At 38.7% G+C, this 19,662-nt stretch overlaps 2 protein-coding genes and 1 long non-coding RNA gene across 3 annotated transcripts; 2 read left to right on the plus strand and 1 right to left on the minus strand.

Annotated features, from left to right (window-relative positions):
* The first annotated feature begins 1,010 nt into the window (after positions 1-1,010).
* On the plus strand, positions 1,011-10,250 carry LOC135651994 (ent-kaur-16-ene synthase, chloroplastic-like). Its single transcript, XM_065172710.1, has 15 exons — positions 1,011-1,227; positions 2,834-2,968; positions 3,656-3,714; positions 3,798-4,083; positions 4,156-4,336; positions 6,462-6,679; positions 6,768-6,888; positions 6,965-7,062; positions 7,142-7,359; positions 7,503-7,615; positions 7,700-7,798; positions 7,887-8,102; positions 8,194-8,335; positions 8,410-8,655; positions 9,844-10,250. The coding sequence occupies exons 2-15, from the start codon at positions 2,920-2,922 to the stop codon at positions 10,150-10,152; spliced, it is 2,355 nt and encodes a 784-aa protein (XP_065028782.1). The 5' UTR covers positions 1,011-1,227; positions 2,834-2,919; the 3' UTR covers positions 10,153-10,250.
* A 33-nt stretch (positions 10,251-10,283) lies between these two features.
* On the plus strand, positions 10,284-11,494 carry LOC135651997 (uncharacterized). The gene is made up of 2 exons (XR_010502014.1): positions 10,284-10,895; positions 11,351-11,494. It is a non-coding gene; the product is annotated as an uncharacterized LOC135651997 (long non-coding RNA).
* A 1,287-nt stretch (positions 11,495-12,781) lies between these two features.
* On the minus strand, positions 12,782-19,030 carry LOC135584577 (protein SUPPRESSOR OF FRI 4-like). The gene is made up of 7 exons (XM_065171566.1): positions 18,691-19,030; positions 17,820-17,917; positions 16,282-16,408; positions 15,725-16,149; positions 14,248-14,405; positions 14,079-14,132; positions 12,782-13,300 (listed from the first exon to the last, which is right to left on the minus strand). Exons 1-7 carry the CDS (start codon positions 18,879-18,881, stop codon positions 13,229-13,231), a joined length of 1,125 nt encoding a protein of 374 aa, XP_065027638.1. The 5' UTR covers positions 18,882-19,030; the 3' UTR covers positions 12,782-13,228.
* Between the last annotated feature and the right edge of the window lie 632 nt (positions 19,031-19,662).

Raw genomic sequence — 19,662 nt, forward strand, 5'->3', positions numbered from 1 at the left:
ATGACTATCCACGGTGGTTGATCATATCGACTCGAACAGTCTCCTATCGATTGTGTTGTCCATCGCGGTCGACGGGTCATTATTCCCCCACGTTGTTGTCAAGTAGGAGGATTATCTAGCCTTCATCCTCTATGTTAGCTCCTCAGGGATGGTTAGCTAGTGAGCTATAATTGATGTTAGCTTTCTCGTTGTTCGATCGGGTTTTTCCGACTTGAATGTTTCCAGTATATCAAGTTTATGCTTCTGTCATAGTGAATATCTTAATGCGGGTTGAATTTTTTGACTTACACACATCGAACTCATGGGTTAAATTTTCTGACTCATTTATTATTATGGGTTGAATTTTCTGACTCGTTTGTTTGGCCTACCTCTATCTTAGTTAAATTTTCAACCAAGATGCCTCTGGCTCAATTCAATTCAGCCTGTTACCTCTGTCGCAGCGAATGTCTTACGCTTTCGTTGTGATCGGTCTTCATCCCTATCCCAGTGCTGGCTGTATCGGTGTCCCAACAAGAAAAATGCAAAAGGCGGTGATGTGTCCCTCTTTCTTTATGCGGGCCAGAGGGTGTGTCGTAGGGTGTCGAGTCTGAAAGTTACCAGTAGGTACAATTAATTAAATGGTTGTTGGCCTTGTCTTGTCTTGGCTTACGACGCATCCAAGCGTTTGGAACGCGTATCCATCTTCATCTATAATTAATTCCCACCTCCTTTGTCGGAAGATACAATTAAAGCTCGTAAAGTTTACAATCATCCTGTGATGGGGATCAAATTGGAATTGACTTCCCCATTCCGACCGTAGAATGACTTGATTCACAACTAACTATTCTGCTGCTTGGATCGAAGTATCTGTTCAATCTTTTTCTTCGTCCGTAATCAAACTCGAAAGCTATTTCGTCTGTTTCTAAGAAGCAACATTTATTGCTGGCTCCGATGCTCCTCAAAAAGACATGGAACCCAAATCGCAACGAATCAATCAAGATCCTGATGTGGGCCCCAAGACGAGTTGGAGTGGCCGTGATCCCTGATGATGGACTTAAGGGAAACGCCCCGCTTTAGTTTTATTTTCTGATGCCGCAGAGAGAGAAAGAAATCAATCGGTAGGCATATTTGTGTGCGACGAACCTCACCATACCATTGCGCACTCACCTTCTTTTCCTGTGCTTGCCGCCTCGGCCCGCTCTCCTTCGCCTTCGTGCGACTCAAGAAGTTCGATTCCGGTCGCTGCTGGTAATGTTTCCATCGCCCCTCTCCTTCCTCTCCTCGCCCCCCTATGCTTCAATTTGTTTTCGAGATTGTGAAAACCCATCAACTTATCTGTTCTTCTGCGGGCCACGTTTTCCCTCCGACTCTTTTTGGTGCATCGCATGACATATATAACCTTGTCTCTGTGCTGGGAACGCGAATTCCTTCGTACTCTCGATGACTGGATGATGGATAACTGGCCGTGATTTTGTACCCACGATTCTTTTATGGGTATCATAAAGGAAGGGGCCTGCTGTTTTTTAACTAGATAAGATAGATAGATAGATAGATAGATAGATAGATTGGGCCATTCTCTAGCCGTATATCTCTGATTGACTTTGATCCGGGGCCTTTCAATGCTTGTTGAGTTCTTTACTCTTTTATCTATGTATGTGCATGGGCATGTGTGTGTGTTCGATACCCTTCTTTTACCGGGCGATAGTGCATTCTGCTGGGTTTAGAAGCGCTAGATTTCAATTCCTCGCATTGGCGCTTTGTGCACCCTGAGCTTATTCTGCGCCTATCCAGCCCTCGGAGGCTGTAGCTCCTCCTCCCCCATATGGGGTTAAATTGGACCTAGGTAAACATCTGCATACCATGCGCATGTATATGTATGTATTCATATGTGTGAGGTGCCTATTCGTCTCTTGATGCATGTGTATGTATGCACCTCCATTTGTTTCAATCCGATCCAGTTCGGTTCGAAGCTAAGTTTGTGGAATTATTGATAGGTTATATTTTTTTACATGGCTACTTTAGGTTGGAAATACGTTGCCCTTGATTTCAGGGAAGTTGTGTTCCATCAGGGTGAATTTGATGAACATCCTTTTGTGGTTTGACAGTCACCTTCCATAAATATGAAAACTAAGAATATGTCGGCTAGAAGAGACTTTTACATCCTATTTGAGCGGTTGCTCATAGTACGATGTGAGACTTTCCACATCAGCCGGTACGCTGGTTATTCCTGTGTCAAGTTTAACTAGAAGATTGAATTTGTTTACAGGAAAAGACTTGCATTCATATGACGAGATAAGGAGATGATGATAATGATCTTCGACATGGCTGTTCTCATCAAAGGGAAAATCGGAATACATCACTCCTCTTGTCTTTAAGCGTTGGTAGAGTGAGAAGCAAGGATATCCCTTTCTTTTCATTTTCATTGATGCAGTATTGGTTTGCAAGTTCGAACTTTTCTTTATCAATAAAAATTAAAAAGATACATGTTCCTTAAAATATGTGCCACTAAGAATAAGAATCTTCTGCATATGAGTATATCAAAAAGACAAAAAAAAGGTGTTATGATAAAAGATCGGCATAGTGTAACAGAGAAAGAACGTTATTTTCCAAGGAAGGAAAGCTACTGGACCTCGAAAATCGCAAGATTGGTGCACCTTACAAATCAGCTGCAATCTTTTCTTTGCTTTAGTTTGATTGCATCAGGTCATTTATATGATCTAACATAGCAATAATAGTTGAATATTGTCTAAACAATTGAACATTCCATCACCAAATTTTGCATTCACGTTCAATATTCATGAAGCTTTGCTACTCGTCCCTCTGTTTTATTCAATCCTTTCTTTTTTTCTTCCAGTGTACATTTGCAAGTGTAGCGCAGTGCCTGTCGGATTCTGTTCTCTGTAAGGTTCCATTTCAAGCATTAGAGATTGAGATTCTCAAATGTCTGGTTTGCCAATTGCACAATTTGTCAGAGGTCCTGCTCCAAGAGGTACTTAACTTTTCTAATCCGAGCATGAAAGGTCTCCTTAGATACTATCCGCTTCTTCTTCATCATTATTATTTTCTGTTCTACAATTCCATTTAGAAGATAAACCTTTTAATGTCAGTATTTCATGTTTGTTGACTTGGTATTATCAGTTATCTGACATGTTTGATGTGGACTATCGATGAAATTATGTTTTTCATGGCTTAATTTATTCTTGTTATAATGCTTGATAGCGGTTATATTGCCGTTTATGGACTGTGTTTCTTATGATAATTGTGCTTTGCCTTTTTTTCTTTTTCAGAAAGTAAAAACCTGAAAGTAAAGATTCAATCTTTTCATTTATGATCGAGATGCCTCCAAATTATTAGTTTATTTAGTAGTTTTCTTGAGCATAAAGTTCTTCCGACACTTACGAAGAAGAGTTAATTTGTTTACTTGGGCTAACCAAGATATAACATACTGCTGATTTTGATTATGCATCTTTTTCCTTGTTATATTGTTTGCTACACATCAGCATCTTTTGCTTCATAAATTGTTAAAACTGACATGAATTGATTCTATGATTCTTTTTTTCCCTTCTTTTATCTCTATGTGAGGAGGTGCAGACAAAATTGTCCTCTTGCGTTTAGTTTCTTCAGTTACTGATGTCCTTGCTGTGTTCTAATTTCTTTTGATCTTTTTTTATTTGAGGTGCAGCAAAACTAGATCATGGATGCAAGAATCATACAAGTGGCAACAGTACATTACTGGTATGTTGTCAGTTTCATTCATCTTTCTTGTAAATCTAGTAATGATACACGTGGATGGACTGTAATTTCCAAATGCATTTCAGTGCTCAAATGGATCGATGGAAAGAATCAGGGAGCATTTGCAGAAGATTGAACTTTCAGCTTCATCTTATGATACTGCATGGGTAGCAATGGTCCCTTCTCCAATGTCTCCTCAGCGTCCATGTTTCCCACAATGTCTGAATTGGATATTAGACAATCAACATCCTGATGGCTCATGGGGACTTCATCATTTCCATCCCTCTCTTATTAATGATGGTCTGTCTTCCACGTTGGCATGTATACTTGCACTTGAGCGATGGAAATCTGGTCAAGAACATGTTAGGAGAGGTATATGCAAAACAAGAGTCATAAATTTGAACTGTGTGTGCATTAATTGACTGTTTATTGTCATTATTGCAGGTCTCAGCTTTATTGAAAGTAACTTTTCCCGCATTGTCGATGAGCAATTGCATTCTCCTATTGGCTTTGATATTATATTTCCTTGTATGCTTGAATATGCCCTCAACATTGGTTTAGAAATTCCCATCGACCAAAGTGACATAAATAACATGCTTTGCAAGCGAGATGCAGAACTACAAAGGTTGGAATTCTTTAAGTAATTTGTATTTTCAGGATTTCTCATATTTGAATTCTCCTTTTTTCTTGTGAATCATATGTACGATAGATACCTAGCAATGTTCGAATCTTACATATCTCCTTGACGCAGCACTTACAAGATCCATGAAGCCAGTCAAATTAACAAATAGCAATAATATAGTATATTATTTTAGCGTGTATGACAAAGGTTTGCAGTTTCAGTGATTACCTGTGCCAGTCCATAGTTGGACTGCATGAGTTTGGTCTGTTCCAGTGTACCTGTGAACCATTGGAGAGGGGGAGGAGAGGAGAAAGAAGGAAGAGGAAGCAAAGGAAAAAGGAAAAGTTTGGAAAAGAGGAAGGAAAAAGGAGGAGGAAAATGAAGAAGGAAAAAGGAGAAAAAGAGGCATACCTGAGTGCACAGTGGGCAGCGAGTGGTGAGCTGCAATCTGTGCAAGTGGCGAGTGGCAGCTCTTCGGGCCTCCTCGTGAGTGCAAGGAATCGATGCATTGGAACCCTAACTAAAAGGGTAAAAGAAATAAGATACTTGTATATAATATTTGAACCAGACCAGACTGTCCAGTTTGGGCTGGTCCATGTCCTGTTTGGCCTTTGGCCCGATAAATACCCACTGGACTGTACCAAACCAACCAGTTTAGCAACCCTTGTATATAACACTGACATGAAAGTGAAACATTTTACATTTATGTATATGTTGGGCCTTTGATTTGTCATTCCAAATATGCCTCGTGCTTGTGAGATGCATGCCTCACATCATGCCTAGGCTCTGAGAGACCTTAGCGAGCCTTGAGCCTCTTTATAACTTTGGCTGAGATGATATCGTTCCGCAAAATGGGTACGGATATCATTCTCATCACACATATAGCTACTAAATTGACCATTCATCTTCTTCTGCTCTCCAACTACTGTGTTGAATCTAGTCTACTTGTTATATTCTTGTTTAATGTTTTACCTTCTTTTACTGTAGACTCATCCTTTAGTAACCAAAATTCTATAATGTAATGGAGCATGAATATCTAGATTATTTTTTCTGTGATGGCACTTAAGCTCTGTCTTATACAGTCTTCTGATTGTTGAGGAAGGATAACTTGGTTTGAACACGTTAGAAGACTTTACTGAAAGGTTGACCAAATATTGACAAGATGTATTGGTTCTTATTGCATTTTAGGTTTAGATATATTTTGCTAATATTGTACTTTTCAAGCTGGTTTATCAGTAATTTTTTGTACAAGATTTTATATGCTACTTTTAATTATAGCAATCTGTACACATTTTTTAAGTTATTTCCGGTGAATTTACTGAAAATTAGATAATTACCTATCTTATTGAATTGTTTGCTCATTCTGGTCTGCATTAAGTCAAGAATTTAAAATTTTTATTGTAAAATTGCCAGGGCTCTTTTATTAGTTATCACTTCTTGGTGCAAATGAAAGGCTTCATTGATTGTTATACAGCATTGTTTCATCCTTGATCTGTTTAATTTATTTTGTCATATTCGTGAGCTTAATATCCAGTTGGCTAATTCATTCCTCTTTAATGCTTAAGTCATGACTATGAGTGAAAGCAATAAAGTGATATCACTATATGTTGTATTTAATGATAATTTAGTTGTTGCCTCCAAGATCATTAAATTAGCAAGAATAGAAACCTGTGGCTAATCACCATCACTATTTAGTATCATTTAGAATGAGATTGCTTACATGGTTGACTAGTATAACTAATGGTTTTGGAATGTTTCTGTTTTTTTTCTGATGAACTATTTTGAGTCTTTATGTTGGGGAACATGTACCATTTGCTTTTTATTATGTGGTGTAGCCATTTGCAATTTTATACATAGCTCTTGCTGGTCCATTTCGTGTCTAGATTCTATAAGTAGAAGCAAACGTAAAATAGTATCTTTCCTCAAAAAAATATAAAACAAGTTTCTCTATATGTTATATAGAATTATAGATTTCATGGGGTTTATATATTTGCCCTTTTTGTTGATTATCATTCTTGAACATAGTTGAATTTATAATGTGTTGTATTTCGGCATCTATATGATCTGTTGTTTGTGGCCTTGTTATACTCTGAAATTGCTCACTCAGAATTATTCGTATATTATTTAGAGAACAAGGAAACAATTGTGAGGGACGAAAAGCCTATTTAGCATATGTTGCAGAAGGATTGGGGAATATATTGGACTGGAGAGAAATTATGAAATATCAAAGGGAAAATGGATCACTATTCAATTCACCATCCACAACTGCTGCTGCACTGATGCATATTTATGATGCTAAAGCTCTCGAGTATTTGCGTTCTCTTCTATCGAGGTTTGGCTGTTCAGGTGACATCATTCCCTTGTCTCATAAGATGTAAAGGTGAGTTTGCTAATATTACACAATTTATTGAATACACTTGTTGGTTTTTCACAGTTCCTACTTCATATCCTGTAGATGTGCATATACATCTTTGCATGATTGACGACATTGAAAGGTTGGGAGTCGCTCGACATTTTAGTCGCGAGATAAAGAGTATTTTGGACAGAATATATAGGTGCCGTGCTAAAAATAAATTTTTTAATACATTGAGATTTTAATTTAAAATAACTTGATCCTAGCTGAATTTGCAGATGCTGGTTGCTAAATGATGAAGAAATTAGTTCAGACATGGCCACATGTGCCATGGCTTTTCGTCTTTTACGAATGAATGGATATGATGTATCCTCAGGTAATTTGTTTTACGTTTTGATTCAGCCTTTGTTACCATATCTATTGTATCATGGATGATGGTTAAAATGTTTTTGTAGATTGCTTTTCCCAGTTCAGTGAAGTAAACTATTTCTACAACTCCCTGCAAGGATACCTAAAAGATGTGAGTACTGTTTTGGAACTTTACAAGGCATCACAAATCAAAATCTCACCAAATGAACAAGTTTTAGATAAACTGGGCTCCTGGTCAAGAGACTTTCTCAAGCAAGCATTGATTAGCAACCAAAAACTTGGACCGCAAGTTGCTTTACAAGAGGTAAACTGGTTGATTATCTTTGGCAATGATGCAAAGCTGATGCTTCGTATTGAAGGCTGGTTATTTTGTTGACCATTTGTTGTCTATGAGCAGATCCTTGGAAGTGTTATTTAAATTTTTGCATTCATTTATTGCTCTTCCAGGTAGATTATGCTCTAAACTTTCCGTTTTATTCAAATCTTGATCGCCTAGAGCACAAAAGAAATATTGAGAACTTCGGTGCTGAAAAGTTCCATGTTCTCAAAACATCATACCAGTAAGTTAACTATACAATATGTTGGCAAGGGACTATTTACTATTTGCTTCTTGTTATTGATTTCTAAACTGAACATTAAAACAGATATGGTGGTATAAATGACAATAATCTCTTAGGACTGGCACTGGAAGATTTCTGTACTACTCAGTCTATCTATCACAAGGAACTCCAAAATCTTGAGGAGTAGGTTTGCTTTTCTTTTTCTGAACCATGACATTGTAGCTTAATTCTCCAGTATATGTTTTATAATGGTACTATTTCATCTTGACAGTTGGGTCAAAGAGAATAAATTGGATCAGCTAGAATTTGCCCGGCAGAAGCAGGCATATTGCTATTTTTCTGCTGCTGCGACTCTTTTCTCTCCTGAAATGTCTGAAGCTCGCATTTCCTGGGCCAAAAATAGTATTCTCACCACTGTTGTTGATGACTTCTTCGACTTTGGAGGATCCAGAGAAGAGCTTGAAAGTCTTATTTCGTTGGTTGAGAAGTATGTGCTATTTCCTTTTTGTTTGAGCTCCACTAGATGATTATGTTAAAAGTTCATTAGGTACAAAGTCATCTTTCTTGAATTTTAACAGGTGGGATGGAACTTGGAAAGAAGAGTCCTGCTCAGAACAAGTCAAGATTATTTTTTCTGCTCTGTTTAATACAATAAATGAGCTCAGCATTAGGGCATCTGCATTGCAGCAGCGTAGTATCACCCACCATTTAGTTGAAATAGTGAGATCAAATCCTTCTCCCCCTCTCTCTTTTCTCCTTAAGGGTGAAGGTTTTGACAAATTATTTGATTTCAGTGGCTTAGTTTGATGAAGTCCATGATGAAAGAGGCAGAGTGGACACACAACAAAGAAGTTCCATCACTGGATGAGTACATGTTGAATGGATGTGTGTCCTTTGCTTTAGGACCAATTATCCTCCCAGCGCTCTATTTTGTTGGGCCACAGCTTCCTGAATATGTTGTCAATCATCCAGAATATCTGAATTTGCTCAAACTAGTAAGCACATGTGGGCGTCTTCTTAACGACATACGAGGTTTTCAAGTAAGATTTTCTTTATACAAATTATCCTTATAATTAACAAATGCTGTATGAAATCACACAAAAACTTAGGGTGTGGCATTGTTCAGTGAGTTACGTATTTTGTTGCTAATTGTGTTTAGATCAAAGTATACAATTTCGAATAATACCGTCAAATACGGGCTGTACATACCGGTCCATCAGCTTATCGATACATGGACCGTCAGTTACCGGATGGAACGAAATATATATATATATATATATATATATATGTATGTATGTACATATATATATATATATGTATGTATGTACATATATATATAAAAGGTGATGTCGCGTCATCTTTTTCGGCGACATCGTCGAGGCGACGTGACGTCACCTTTTATAAGAATATATATATATATATATATATATATATATATATATACCGAGCGGTATATCGAATCGTATACCACTCGGTATACAATATCGTACCTTACCGAGCGAATATCGAAATTCCAATATGATACGAAATTGCATACCTTGGTTTAGAGTATATTCATGGACAGTTATGAAAAAATCATAGATGCCTATTGTCATCTGTATGTTAGGGTTTGTGATCAATCATGTTATACATTTATCCTCAGAAACATAATCTACATCTTTCACTTGGTCATGTTAGAATCATGGTTTGAATGATATTTTACACTTAGAAACATGGTTCCGGAATCTTCAGTTTGGATTTTAAGCAGCAGTTCTTTCTCACCCGTAAGAATACTTTCATCCTGCTAACTTTTGTTCCTTTTTTTGCCTTCATTCTGGACTGTTAAATATGCCTTGAAATTGCTATATATTAAGCTCTTCCTTTGTTCTGTGAAAAAGGCCACATTTTTTTTCTGATTTAATCATGTGGCATGCTGCTTCATTTGTTTTATCAATTGTATACAATAAGATCTTTCTTCCTTTGAGGGGTTTCCTGTTTTCATTCTCGAAATCCTGTAATATTTACTTGCTTGACTGCAACTAAATGCCTGTAGTTGTGAAACCCCCGTATTTGTGATTTTATCCGACATGCTGAGGAACAGGATGACCATTGTAAGTTGTATGATGATTCGAAAGATACATCCTGTTGACATTTCTAGTGACATCTGGTCTCTTAATCATTGTTTTCTTGTGAGTTTACTCTGTTGCTGTCGTTTAACTTATTCTAAACTATCATCGTTACATGGGCAGAGAGAAGGCAAGGAAGGAAAGTTGAACAGCGTGTCACTACGTATTCTTCACAGTCATGGTTCGGCTTCGGAAGAAGAGGTGAAGAAAGAGATGCAAAGGGCCATCGACGGGGGTAGGACTGAGCTCTTGAGGCTGGTGCTGCAACGAGATGGAAGTGTCGTCCCAAGGCCTTGCAAGGATCTCTTTTGGAAGATGTGCAGGATCCTGCATGTCTTCTACATGAAGACCGATGGATTTACTTCGCCAAACGAGATGCTTGGCGCTGTGAATTCAGTCATTCATGAACCACTAAAGGTCAGCCATAAATAATCGAATTCTTGGGGAATAAGTGGAGGCGTTTGATTGTTTTTTATAAGCTAAACTGAAATTGATGAGTTTATGGCAATAAATGATTATTAGGTTTCTCATCCTTTCCCCGCTGCAAACGATTACCAGCAGTACATCTCTAACCTGCTTCTTCTTCTTCTTCTTCTCATCTCTTATTCTTATATCTAATGATCACTCATATATGTTAATAATAAAGAAAATATTTAAATGCATACACAGCCACCTATCGTGGAATGCGGCGCCTACGAGTTCGTCGTGAGCAGACGTCGCATCACGTCCCCTCGTCCCAAGAATCCATCACTGCCGTCCATCACATCACCACCTTCATACGATCTGTTTCGATTGCCATCCTGCAGAAAAGCTAGAAATTGGTAGGATGCGCTCGGGTCGTATCCTAAGCAAAACGGTGGTCACATCATTAACCGTCAGATTCTTTAATTCAACGAATCAGGATGCATATTTGACGGTTGAGATGTATGAGATCGAACCCACAGCGTGCGTTAGGAAGGCCCATTATAACCAACTGCTCTCTCGCCATCGGCTGCGCACCGGTCCCTTGCGTGATTTCCCCGCTCTTTCTCCGCTCTCCGAAGGAGTGGGGAAGACTGAAGAGGAGAAGGCCACGGTGGTGGAGGCGACGGAGAACGTCAAGAAAGCGGAGTCGTCCCTGGAGGAGAAGCACCTTCCTTTCGGCGTCCTCTTCTTCTTTTCGCCTTCTCCCTGAGGTGACCTTCTATCCCTCTTTCTTTTTTCTCGTCGACAGAGACGATCTCATCCTGTTTAACGTTCCGAATCTTTCTGGATCTCTGATATGCTCGTGCGCTTTCTTGACCTTGAGATCTTGTTGTGTTCTTTTGATCGGCTTCTTTTCTTACTCTTTTGTTCCTCTGCAAGAAGAATGTGGGGAGACATAGGCTTCAGATCCTGTTTCCTTTCTTCCTATGTTGTTCATCTGGAAGGTAAGGATTGAATGTGGGGAGACATGAGGGGAGGGTAAGGATTGTTGTGATAGGGTACTTGCTTTGTTTCCTCGAGTTCTTGCTCTTATAAAGAGATTCTTGCCTTTCTTCGTCGGTCGTATTGCTTTTTTCTTTCCTGTATATCATTTCTTTTTGTATGGTTATCCCCTTCTCGTTCCCGATCACTGTTGTTCTTGATGCTGGAATGCTTCCCATTTTAGGAAAACAAATTGGTGCTACCGTTCTTTCTTGGACTTGGGTTTCGAGGACAAAGAACTGTGGTAAACTGATTATAATATTGAACGGATATTATAATTTATCAGAGTTTTCACTTTTATAGTATGAATCTTACTACTTTTTCTTCACCGATGTGGTGTCAGTTTTCTTCGTTGTTGCTGTCCTCGTATTTGCATCGTTCGCCAACTTCATCTTCTTACTAGTTTTCGCCCGCCAAGACCTAAAAATGTCTCGGTTCAATTGGTTTTGATTCATTCGATTCCCAAGCATCTATCTATCTATCTATCTATCTGTCTCTAGGGTTGCCCTGAAAAGGGCATCCCGGGAAGACGGAAGCTTCTTTTCTTGGTCGCTATAATGGCTATCTTAGTCAAGAATCGGTCCACCCACGTGAGGAGGATGAGGTGTTCTTGTCTCCGTTAATACTCAAATAGTAATTCCCTCTTATTATCGAGATATCTCCTCATAAGATGTTTGTGGATGTGTATCTATTATAGGACGACACTAGGATATTGGTCAATGCTATTTATTCTTCCAGGAGATTTTGCTTTTACATGATCCTCCTCATTAGAAGCAACAGGTGAGGCTTGAATGATGGGAAATGTTGTTCGTAAACAAAATTGATGTGAAACTACCTCGGGTAAATATTAGGGTTTAGGGTTTCCACTTAATTAACTGACTAAAGTATTGATGTGAAACTCCCTCCACCGCGAATGCCTCCCGTCACGCCATTTGAGGAGTTGCTCATCAGCAGAGACCCCACCTTTCGTCAACCATGCAAATTTATGTGCACAACAAATAACAATTTGGGCCTTTCGTAGTAGAACAAAGCGAAACAGAAGAAGAAGATGATGATGATGACGCATACAGTAACGGAAGATGACGCATACGATTTGGGCATTTCGTTGTCATCACTCCTATAACTTCGTGTGGTTTGGCCTTTGTGAGAGAGCAGCAATATGCATAAGGGAGGAATGATATTAAATATTAAACAACAAGAATATCTAGAAATCAACAATTCAAAGAAAGTGCTTCACCACTCTAACTAATGATTCAAGAACTAACAACACGAGAAAAGTGCATCATAATAAGACTGTATTTTCCAATAAACATGTTCTACTGAAAAAGGTAGATTAAAAGAAGCCCGAAGAATATTATGCCATCGCAAATAGGAGGGTCAATTGACATGCAAAGAGAATGAGACACAAAGAGAACGTAAAATCAAAGGAATAGTACAAAAAAATATGGGATCCAGGAATTGCGCAACAAGTTATTTGAGGAGTCATTGCTGGAAAAACTTGCAGCAGAGTTTTTGTGCCAAGGAGAAGAAAGATGAAAAGAGAAAATTAGTGTGCTGATCAGGATGAAGTGAACAAAATGCTTGACAAAATTTTCAAGATTTATAACATGGAAAAGGTCCAACATTACTCTTTTATCATTTGTGCATTTGCATACATAGGGTTAAAGTGTTATCGCAAACCACCACCACCAGATTAGCATCCGGTCGCTACCCATTCGATTTCCTCCCAATACACCATTCGAATTGTCTAATCCACGGTTTTTTATGACAAGACAATCAGATTATAATCATTGTAAAATAAATTACATTAAGATTGATTGGATCACCCTACTTGGAACCCAACGTGACTGTTTAGCAACCTTGACAGCCAATTTGTCAAGTTCACCCCATAAAATGGTCTACCATCTCCGATTGCACGACCCACCCACTGCTGCAATAACAAACTCAACCAGGCTTCTCAAGTATTGTCACTATCGATTTACCGCTGTATAATTCCAAAAGAAACTGCTCCTTGATGATCATCGAGTCCTTCCGACTTCACTTCCAGCATGCCTGCCGGATACTAGAATGGCATACGGCCAGCAAGCCGGCTCTCGGATATCCTTCTGTCTATGGCTGCATCAATGGAGTTCATCTGTTTTTAACACACCACAAGAACAAAATAAATCAGATCAACTAATACTGCTCATCCAGAAGATAATTGCGCTACTCTTTCATGCATAATTTATCCAACTGCACAAGCGGTAGCAAACTTGCTTCTGAATGAAAGCTGACCTGTATCAACTCTGGTCCCACACTGTGATCAAAAACAGATAACAAGAAATGCTACGTATTGATTGGTAAAAGCCTGCTGGCATATATTCAGGTTCCACTCAAAGCCCAACACTCATTAAGAAGCAATAGGGAGAATAAATACCATGTAAAAATAAACTCAAAACTTAATCAGAACACAATACATACATTTTTGCATGGGCCTGATGCTAGGTTGAGAGAACCATCGAGTCATTTGCAGCACAAACTCATCAGATTTGTAGCACTAACTAGCAGCAAAAACAATGTAAATACCTACTTGGAAGAATATCCAAGTGTCATAACTTGGATATCCTCCCCTACCCCCCAACACACCCCCTCAAAAATGATTAAGAAGAATATCCATTTTCCCAACAACCAGAGCGTCGTAACTTCAAATTAATTGGATAGAAGGCCTAGTGGTAAAACTCAGAAGAGCCACAAATGCACTTATTCCACAATATACTATATTATAAACATTCAGAAGGAGTAATCAAATATTAACTACATTAAAATATAGCACAAGAGATCTGAAATGATTTCTTTCCTTTTCCCCTACCTATCCAGATTTGCAACCAAGTTGCATATCCATTTGAATGAGTAAATAAAAGGTGGTAACTTACCTGGCTAGTTTCATCATGCACCTGATATGTTGCTAGAGAAATTCTTCTTTCCTCCTGCATGATATGGAACCATGGACAATAAAAGAGAGAGGTCTTCAGTAACAAAACGTGAAGAAAAAGGTCCAACCCCAAAAAAAAAAACTACAAATGCTAGGATTAGAAAACACACCATTGACATTGCTTCATCATCCCATAACAAGTAGACCTCATTTGTGGTAGGATGGGAAGGAGGTGGCTTGTTGGATATTACAGGCGGAGGTCCAATTGAAGGATTCTCAGTGTTTGGACCAGATGCATACATATGTGAGTTTGCATATGATGTACCACCTGAAAAAGATAGGACAGAGCATTTACTTAGTCTAAGAGATGATGTAGCCTGACATAATTCCAAATAATTTTGGAGTATATATATTCAATATATCAACCTAGGCTTTTCCCTTCTAGGTAAGGTTCATATATACAATATACAGAACTGCAAAAGTTTTAGCAGTGTCATTAGATCTTGCTGGCATAGGTTCAAGGTACAACATCAATGCAAAATAGTTCAATCGGTGGAAAGGGTATGACAACTACTCCAGAAAAATTACTTCCCTTTAACTATTCATTCTTCTCACAAAGATGATAAAAACGCAACCATTCATTTCATAATCTGATGAGCAAAAGAAACAATATCAAGGAATCCAGGCTAAAAGGAAATCCAGGCTTTCGGTATTAAAAGATGAGAATCAATTAGTCTGACAAAGGAACTATACTTTTGAAGTAGTAACTCGGACAATGAGCAAAAAGAGCAATATATCTAAGCTCCACATAATTTGCTCCGACTTCAGTGATTAGAGATGTTACATTTTATCACTACAAGCTTTGCCAATTCCAAACGCTTATGTCTTTACAGAACCACCAAGTACTGGTTTCAAACTGTACAGGTTGTTTCCCATATCAACAATATATATCCTTTTGGAGCAAACTCAATATAAGTGGATGCATACCCTTAAATCTAAATGAAGATTTGGAAGTTCCATCATTCAAGACTTCGTGAGGACTAGGTCAGATGAAATGTGCCCTCATGACAAGGATACCTTCACAATTCCTAAGGGTCTCAATCTAATATGGATGACGAATCATCTGACGTTTGGGAGATACTTCTGGTGTTTTCTGTTTTTACTCCTTTTATGAACTTTTTGGCTAAATTTTATCAGCAAAATGTCCTACTTCACCTCAAGAATATGCTTCCATTTGCTAAAAAAAAGCAATTTTTTTTTAAATGGCTTGACATACAAACTTCAATTATCATCTCCTTCATAAGAAGGATAATTTGCTAGCTTCAGAAGCTAATTCAAATGCAAATGAAGTTTTATTCTTTAGAAAACTATTGCTATTTTATTTAAAGACACGTTGAGAAAACATAATGGATAAGTAGGTAAAAAACAATCTAGGTGTCATACATATCATTCATCATTAAGAAACTCCTCTTATTGCTTCCAATGAGGAATATTTAGAAGAAACATATAACTAATTAGGTCTATCTGCATTTTAGGGCAATATCTTCACATGTGGCACATCTTTAAATAAGTACCATATGTTGTAAAAGATTCTAGAAAAGTAATCAGGCATTATCAAACTCAAAACTACAACGTGAAAAAATGCACCTGGAACATTTGGAGCCACATAACCACTTGCTAGGGTAGTATTTAAAACAGAATTTGCATCAGCTACACCTTTGAACATTGTTGGGGAACTTGACGAAACGATTGCAGGTGAAGATGTTGCCAAAAATGGAGAACTCTGAGGAGGTGCACCAGCTGGACTGCTGATCGGAAATAGTGGTTGGGATATTACAGGTGGTGCAGATGAGGGCAGGCCAGGTGGACCAGTTTGAAGTGGTGATTGAAGTCCAGGGGCAGAAGTGGAGGTCATGGGACTTGTAACATTCTGGACAGGAAATAATGGCTGTTGTGGTGCCAAAACAGGTGCAGGAGGAACTGGAACAGCCATTGGCGATCGAAACCAAGGCTGCGGTCGAGCAGCTGGAATAGGCCATGTTGGAGGCATCACCGGAATTGCAGGATTGTATCTGATTAAAAAGAAATATATCATGAGAGAGAATGTGCTATATGAATAAATTAGAAGTGGCATTATTAAGAAGCACAAAATTCCCAAGATGATAACTCTTCTCCGTATAACCAACAAAGCAACAGTGACGTACGCTGGTGGAACTGCACCATATGCTGATGAGGGAGGAAATCTGACCCCCACTGGACCAGGAACCACTCCACCAATGAGCCCAGTGGATGCAACTTCCAGTTTGGCTGTCTTTACTGGTGCCTCTTCATCTGCACCAAAATTTTATAAAGAATGATTGAGGCAACATTGTGCATCACTAAAAAACATGCACCCCAAAGATGGAAAATGACACGCACATCTGTGCCTATGGACATATATTAATGGTATACTTAGATATGCTTGAGTTTAACAAGATTGAGTCATTTGATTTTTCCTCTGTAAAGTTTAATACCTCATGTAACAGGAAAGTAAGAGTTATTTAACAAAAGCATTACTTTCAATTGATAAAATTATGTCATCCGACAATCACATCATTTGGATTATCTACAGATAATGGATTATTTCCAGACAAGGGCTCACATGTTTCCATTACATCATGTCCTGCAAGCACATGCTGGGGGACATGACAAAATACGTATTCCAATGTTACCCTAGCCAAAGCATATCCCAGCAGGTGACTCTAAAATATGCAATCTCGTTTTTGCATAGCCTAATCAAGGGTTGATTTGGTCGAGCAACACTCTATCATATCTAAATTGTAGATGGTTTCAGAGAGAAAGACTTAGATATTCGAAGTATTAATGGTTTCGGAGTGCAAGGCTTTGTATCTTATTAAAAGTATTTATAGTTTCAAAAGACAGCAATATTATTTAAAGAAGATCGTGGTACAAAGAGAAATATATTATCTACAAAAGATAATGGTGATCTCAACAGATCCAAATGATACAATTCTGGAGTTATGTAGGGCAATTGATATAAATCAATGTTTACCAAAAACAGTAAGCTCTGAGACTTGAGCAACATCAATGGACAGAAATCCAAACGGTCAAATGTTGAGTGAAAATGAAGATCACCTATAGATCACACAAACAAGTGCAATCCAAGTGATAGATTCTTACTATCCTGTAACAAGAAAAAAAAGTCTAAAATTCAGCTTATTATACAGGGAAAAAATAATCTGCAAGCCTGAACAGTATAGAGTGAGACAGCTTGCAAAGAAAGCCCATCAAATATATTTCAGCAGAAGCAAACAGCCAAGAGAATTCCTCAGGAAATAGAAGGGATCACCATTTTCAAGCTGAAAAGAAGAGTACAACTAAATTTCATAGCAAGTTCCTAATTCTACGAAAAGCAGAAGCAAACACTAAGGGACCTGCAGGTTCCTAATTCTTAGCTCCTCTTTTTGGTCGTTATCCGCTATGCAACTGATCATAGCAAGTTCTATGAAGAGAGTCTCTAGTATATACAAGATGAGAGATACAGCATTTAAAAGCCTTAATTGTCAAGAAAATGGCAAATCAACATAAAACCCACATAGTGAGGATAATGAACACACAAATTTTTTTTTAACACCCAAAAGGCATTGACAGATATTACATGTTAGAACAAATTAAAAACACTATATAAAATATATATATAAAAGAAAATATCTACACTTATTTGAACATTTAATAATATTACCCTCTCCATAGTGTGCTGCTAAGATATCAGGAGGAATTCCTTGCATTCCGTAAATCTCAATCTCCGTTGATTCTCTGTCAGGCTTAGCATTGGGAACTCTGAATGAAGACAATTGAAATTCAGAGTACCAACCAAGAAGAACGCAGGGATGAAAATGTAGTTCACACAATGAAAAAGACTCAATAAAATGATAGAGATCCACTGGTGAGATAACCAAGAAACACGCTTATCATGATCTATAGTATAGAACACACATTAGAAACGAACTAGTAACCTAATACACTAAAGGTATGATCCTCAATTGTTGTTCAAGATCAATCATAAGGTCTGGTCAGTCAACAAGCCCAATACACGTGCAGAAAGCATAAAATTCATCTATTCTGAATCTAGGTTTAATAAACAAAAAAAAAATCATAATGACAGAGAAAAGTTTAACAGGCATGCATCTAAGGGAACTGAGATGGTCAATGGATTGAATCCTAATTACAAACGGTTCATCCAATCTCTTTTTTGGATTCGACGATCATGAAAAAATATTATCAAAATAACGTGAATCCTATATTTCCGAAAAACACCACTGATTCATCAGGATTATAGTTATCAACTAAAAGGCACAGAGGAAAATGGAATTTCTCTCATCAGGATTTGATCCCAAAAAAACAAGAAAAGAAAACGATGACAACAACTACAAAATCATTCAACATCAAAGAGGATCAATAACCCAGATACCATTCATTAGCCATAGATCGGGGGCATAAATCGAGTTCGCCATCGTATGCAGAAAACAAGACTATGCAAGCATAGTGATATCGATTAAGAAAAGGTTTAGGGTTTTTAGAAGAGGTCGCGGGATTGGAGGAGGAGGGGGTACTTGGTGACGGTCTCCTTATGGACCTGGAGAACGTGGATGGCCATGCCGCCAGCGGTGGAGAGCTTCTTGTGGCAGACATGACACTTGAAGTGCTTGGCCTTCTGGTGCTGGACAAGGATCTTCTCATCGTCGAACTCCCGATCGCAGTAGTAGCACCACACCTTCGACGGGCGCTTCTTCTTCTTCCCCATCGCCGTGGCCCTTAACTCTCTCTCTCTCTCTCTCTCTCTCTCTCTCTCTCTCTCTCTCCCTCCTCTTCGATCGGTGCCGGAGCTTTCGGAGATTAGGGTTTTGGAACCGGCAGATCCGAGAGACACTAAAAGGGAGGGAGAGGCAATGACAGTCCGCAATGTGAATAAATTAGGGAAAACGCGGCGGCATACTAGTTTTCTGCGGTAGGATCCCGCCCTTCTTGCTTTGAGATATGTGAACATCCGAATCCGACGTTGATGCGGATTTGGTAACGTTGAGTACAACGCGGCCGAAACCTTTTTCTTCGCGGATTCGCGGCCCGCAATACTTGGGTCTCCAGTCCGATCTCTGTCTCTCCGTCTCTTCTTGATCCTTCGAGCTTCGGCTTCGTGGTAAGACTTTGATTCTGCAGCAAGCAGTGGAAATTTCTGGGGTACGAAAGAGACTTGGTTTCTTTACTATTTCATGTCGATTGTTGGCGGTCTGCTAGGGTTTGCACGGATTCCTTGCAGTTCGTAGCGGTGACAAATCTTGTTTGGGAAGTCTTGATTAGATTATCGTCTACAATTTGGTCGTGAAGCGAAACGTATGATCGGTGGGAGATAGAAGGACAAAGAACATTGTTTTGCCGCGAAAACCTGTGCATTCGGGTGGGATGAGTCTGCATCCGTATGGGGTTTATGGTATCGCAGAACTCGTGGATGAGCTGAGATGAGACGGTAGTCCTTTGTCCATTCAGGCGCAGTCTCGTGTGTACATTTGGTCGTGTGTAGAATGGAA

Source organism: Musa acuminata, chromosome BXJ3-10 (genome assembly GCF_036884655.1).
Source record: "Musa acuminata AAA Group cultivar baxijiao chromosome BXJ3-10, Cavendish_Baxijiao_AAA, whole genome shotgun sequence".
In the NCBI taxonomy this organism is placed as follows: Eukaryota; Viridiplantae; Streptophyta; class Magnoliopsida; order Zingiberales; family Musaceae; genus Musa; species Musa acuminata.

Coding starts and splice junctions, on each gene's coding strand:
- LOC135651994 (XM_065172710.1), top strand. CDS start 2,920: ATGTCTGGTTTGCCAATTGCACAATTTGTCAGAGGTCCTGCTCCAAGA. Junction 3,715..3,797: donor GTGGCAACAGTACATTACTG/GTATGTTGTCAG, acceptor AATGCATTTCAG/TGCTCAAATGGATCGATGGA. Junction 4,337..6,461: donor CGAGATGCAGAACTACAAAG/GTTGGAATTCTT, acceptor TATATTATTTAG/AGAACAAGGAAACAATTGTG.
- LOC135584577 (XM_065171566.1), bottom strand. CDS start 18,881: ATGGGGAAGAAGAAGAAGCGCCCGTCGAAGGTGTGGTGCTACTACTGC. Junction 16,409..17,819: donor AGCAGCACACTATGGAGAGG/GTAATATTATTA, acceptor ATTTTGGTGCAG/ATGAAGAGGCACCAGTAAAG. Junction 14,406..15,724: donor TGTGGCTCCAAATGTTCCAG/GTGCATTTTTTC, acceptor TATCTTTTTCAG/GTGGTACATCATATGCAAAC.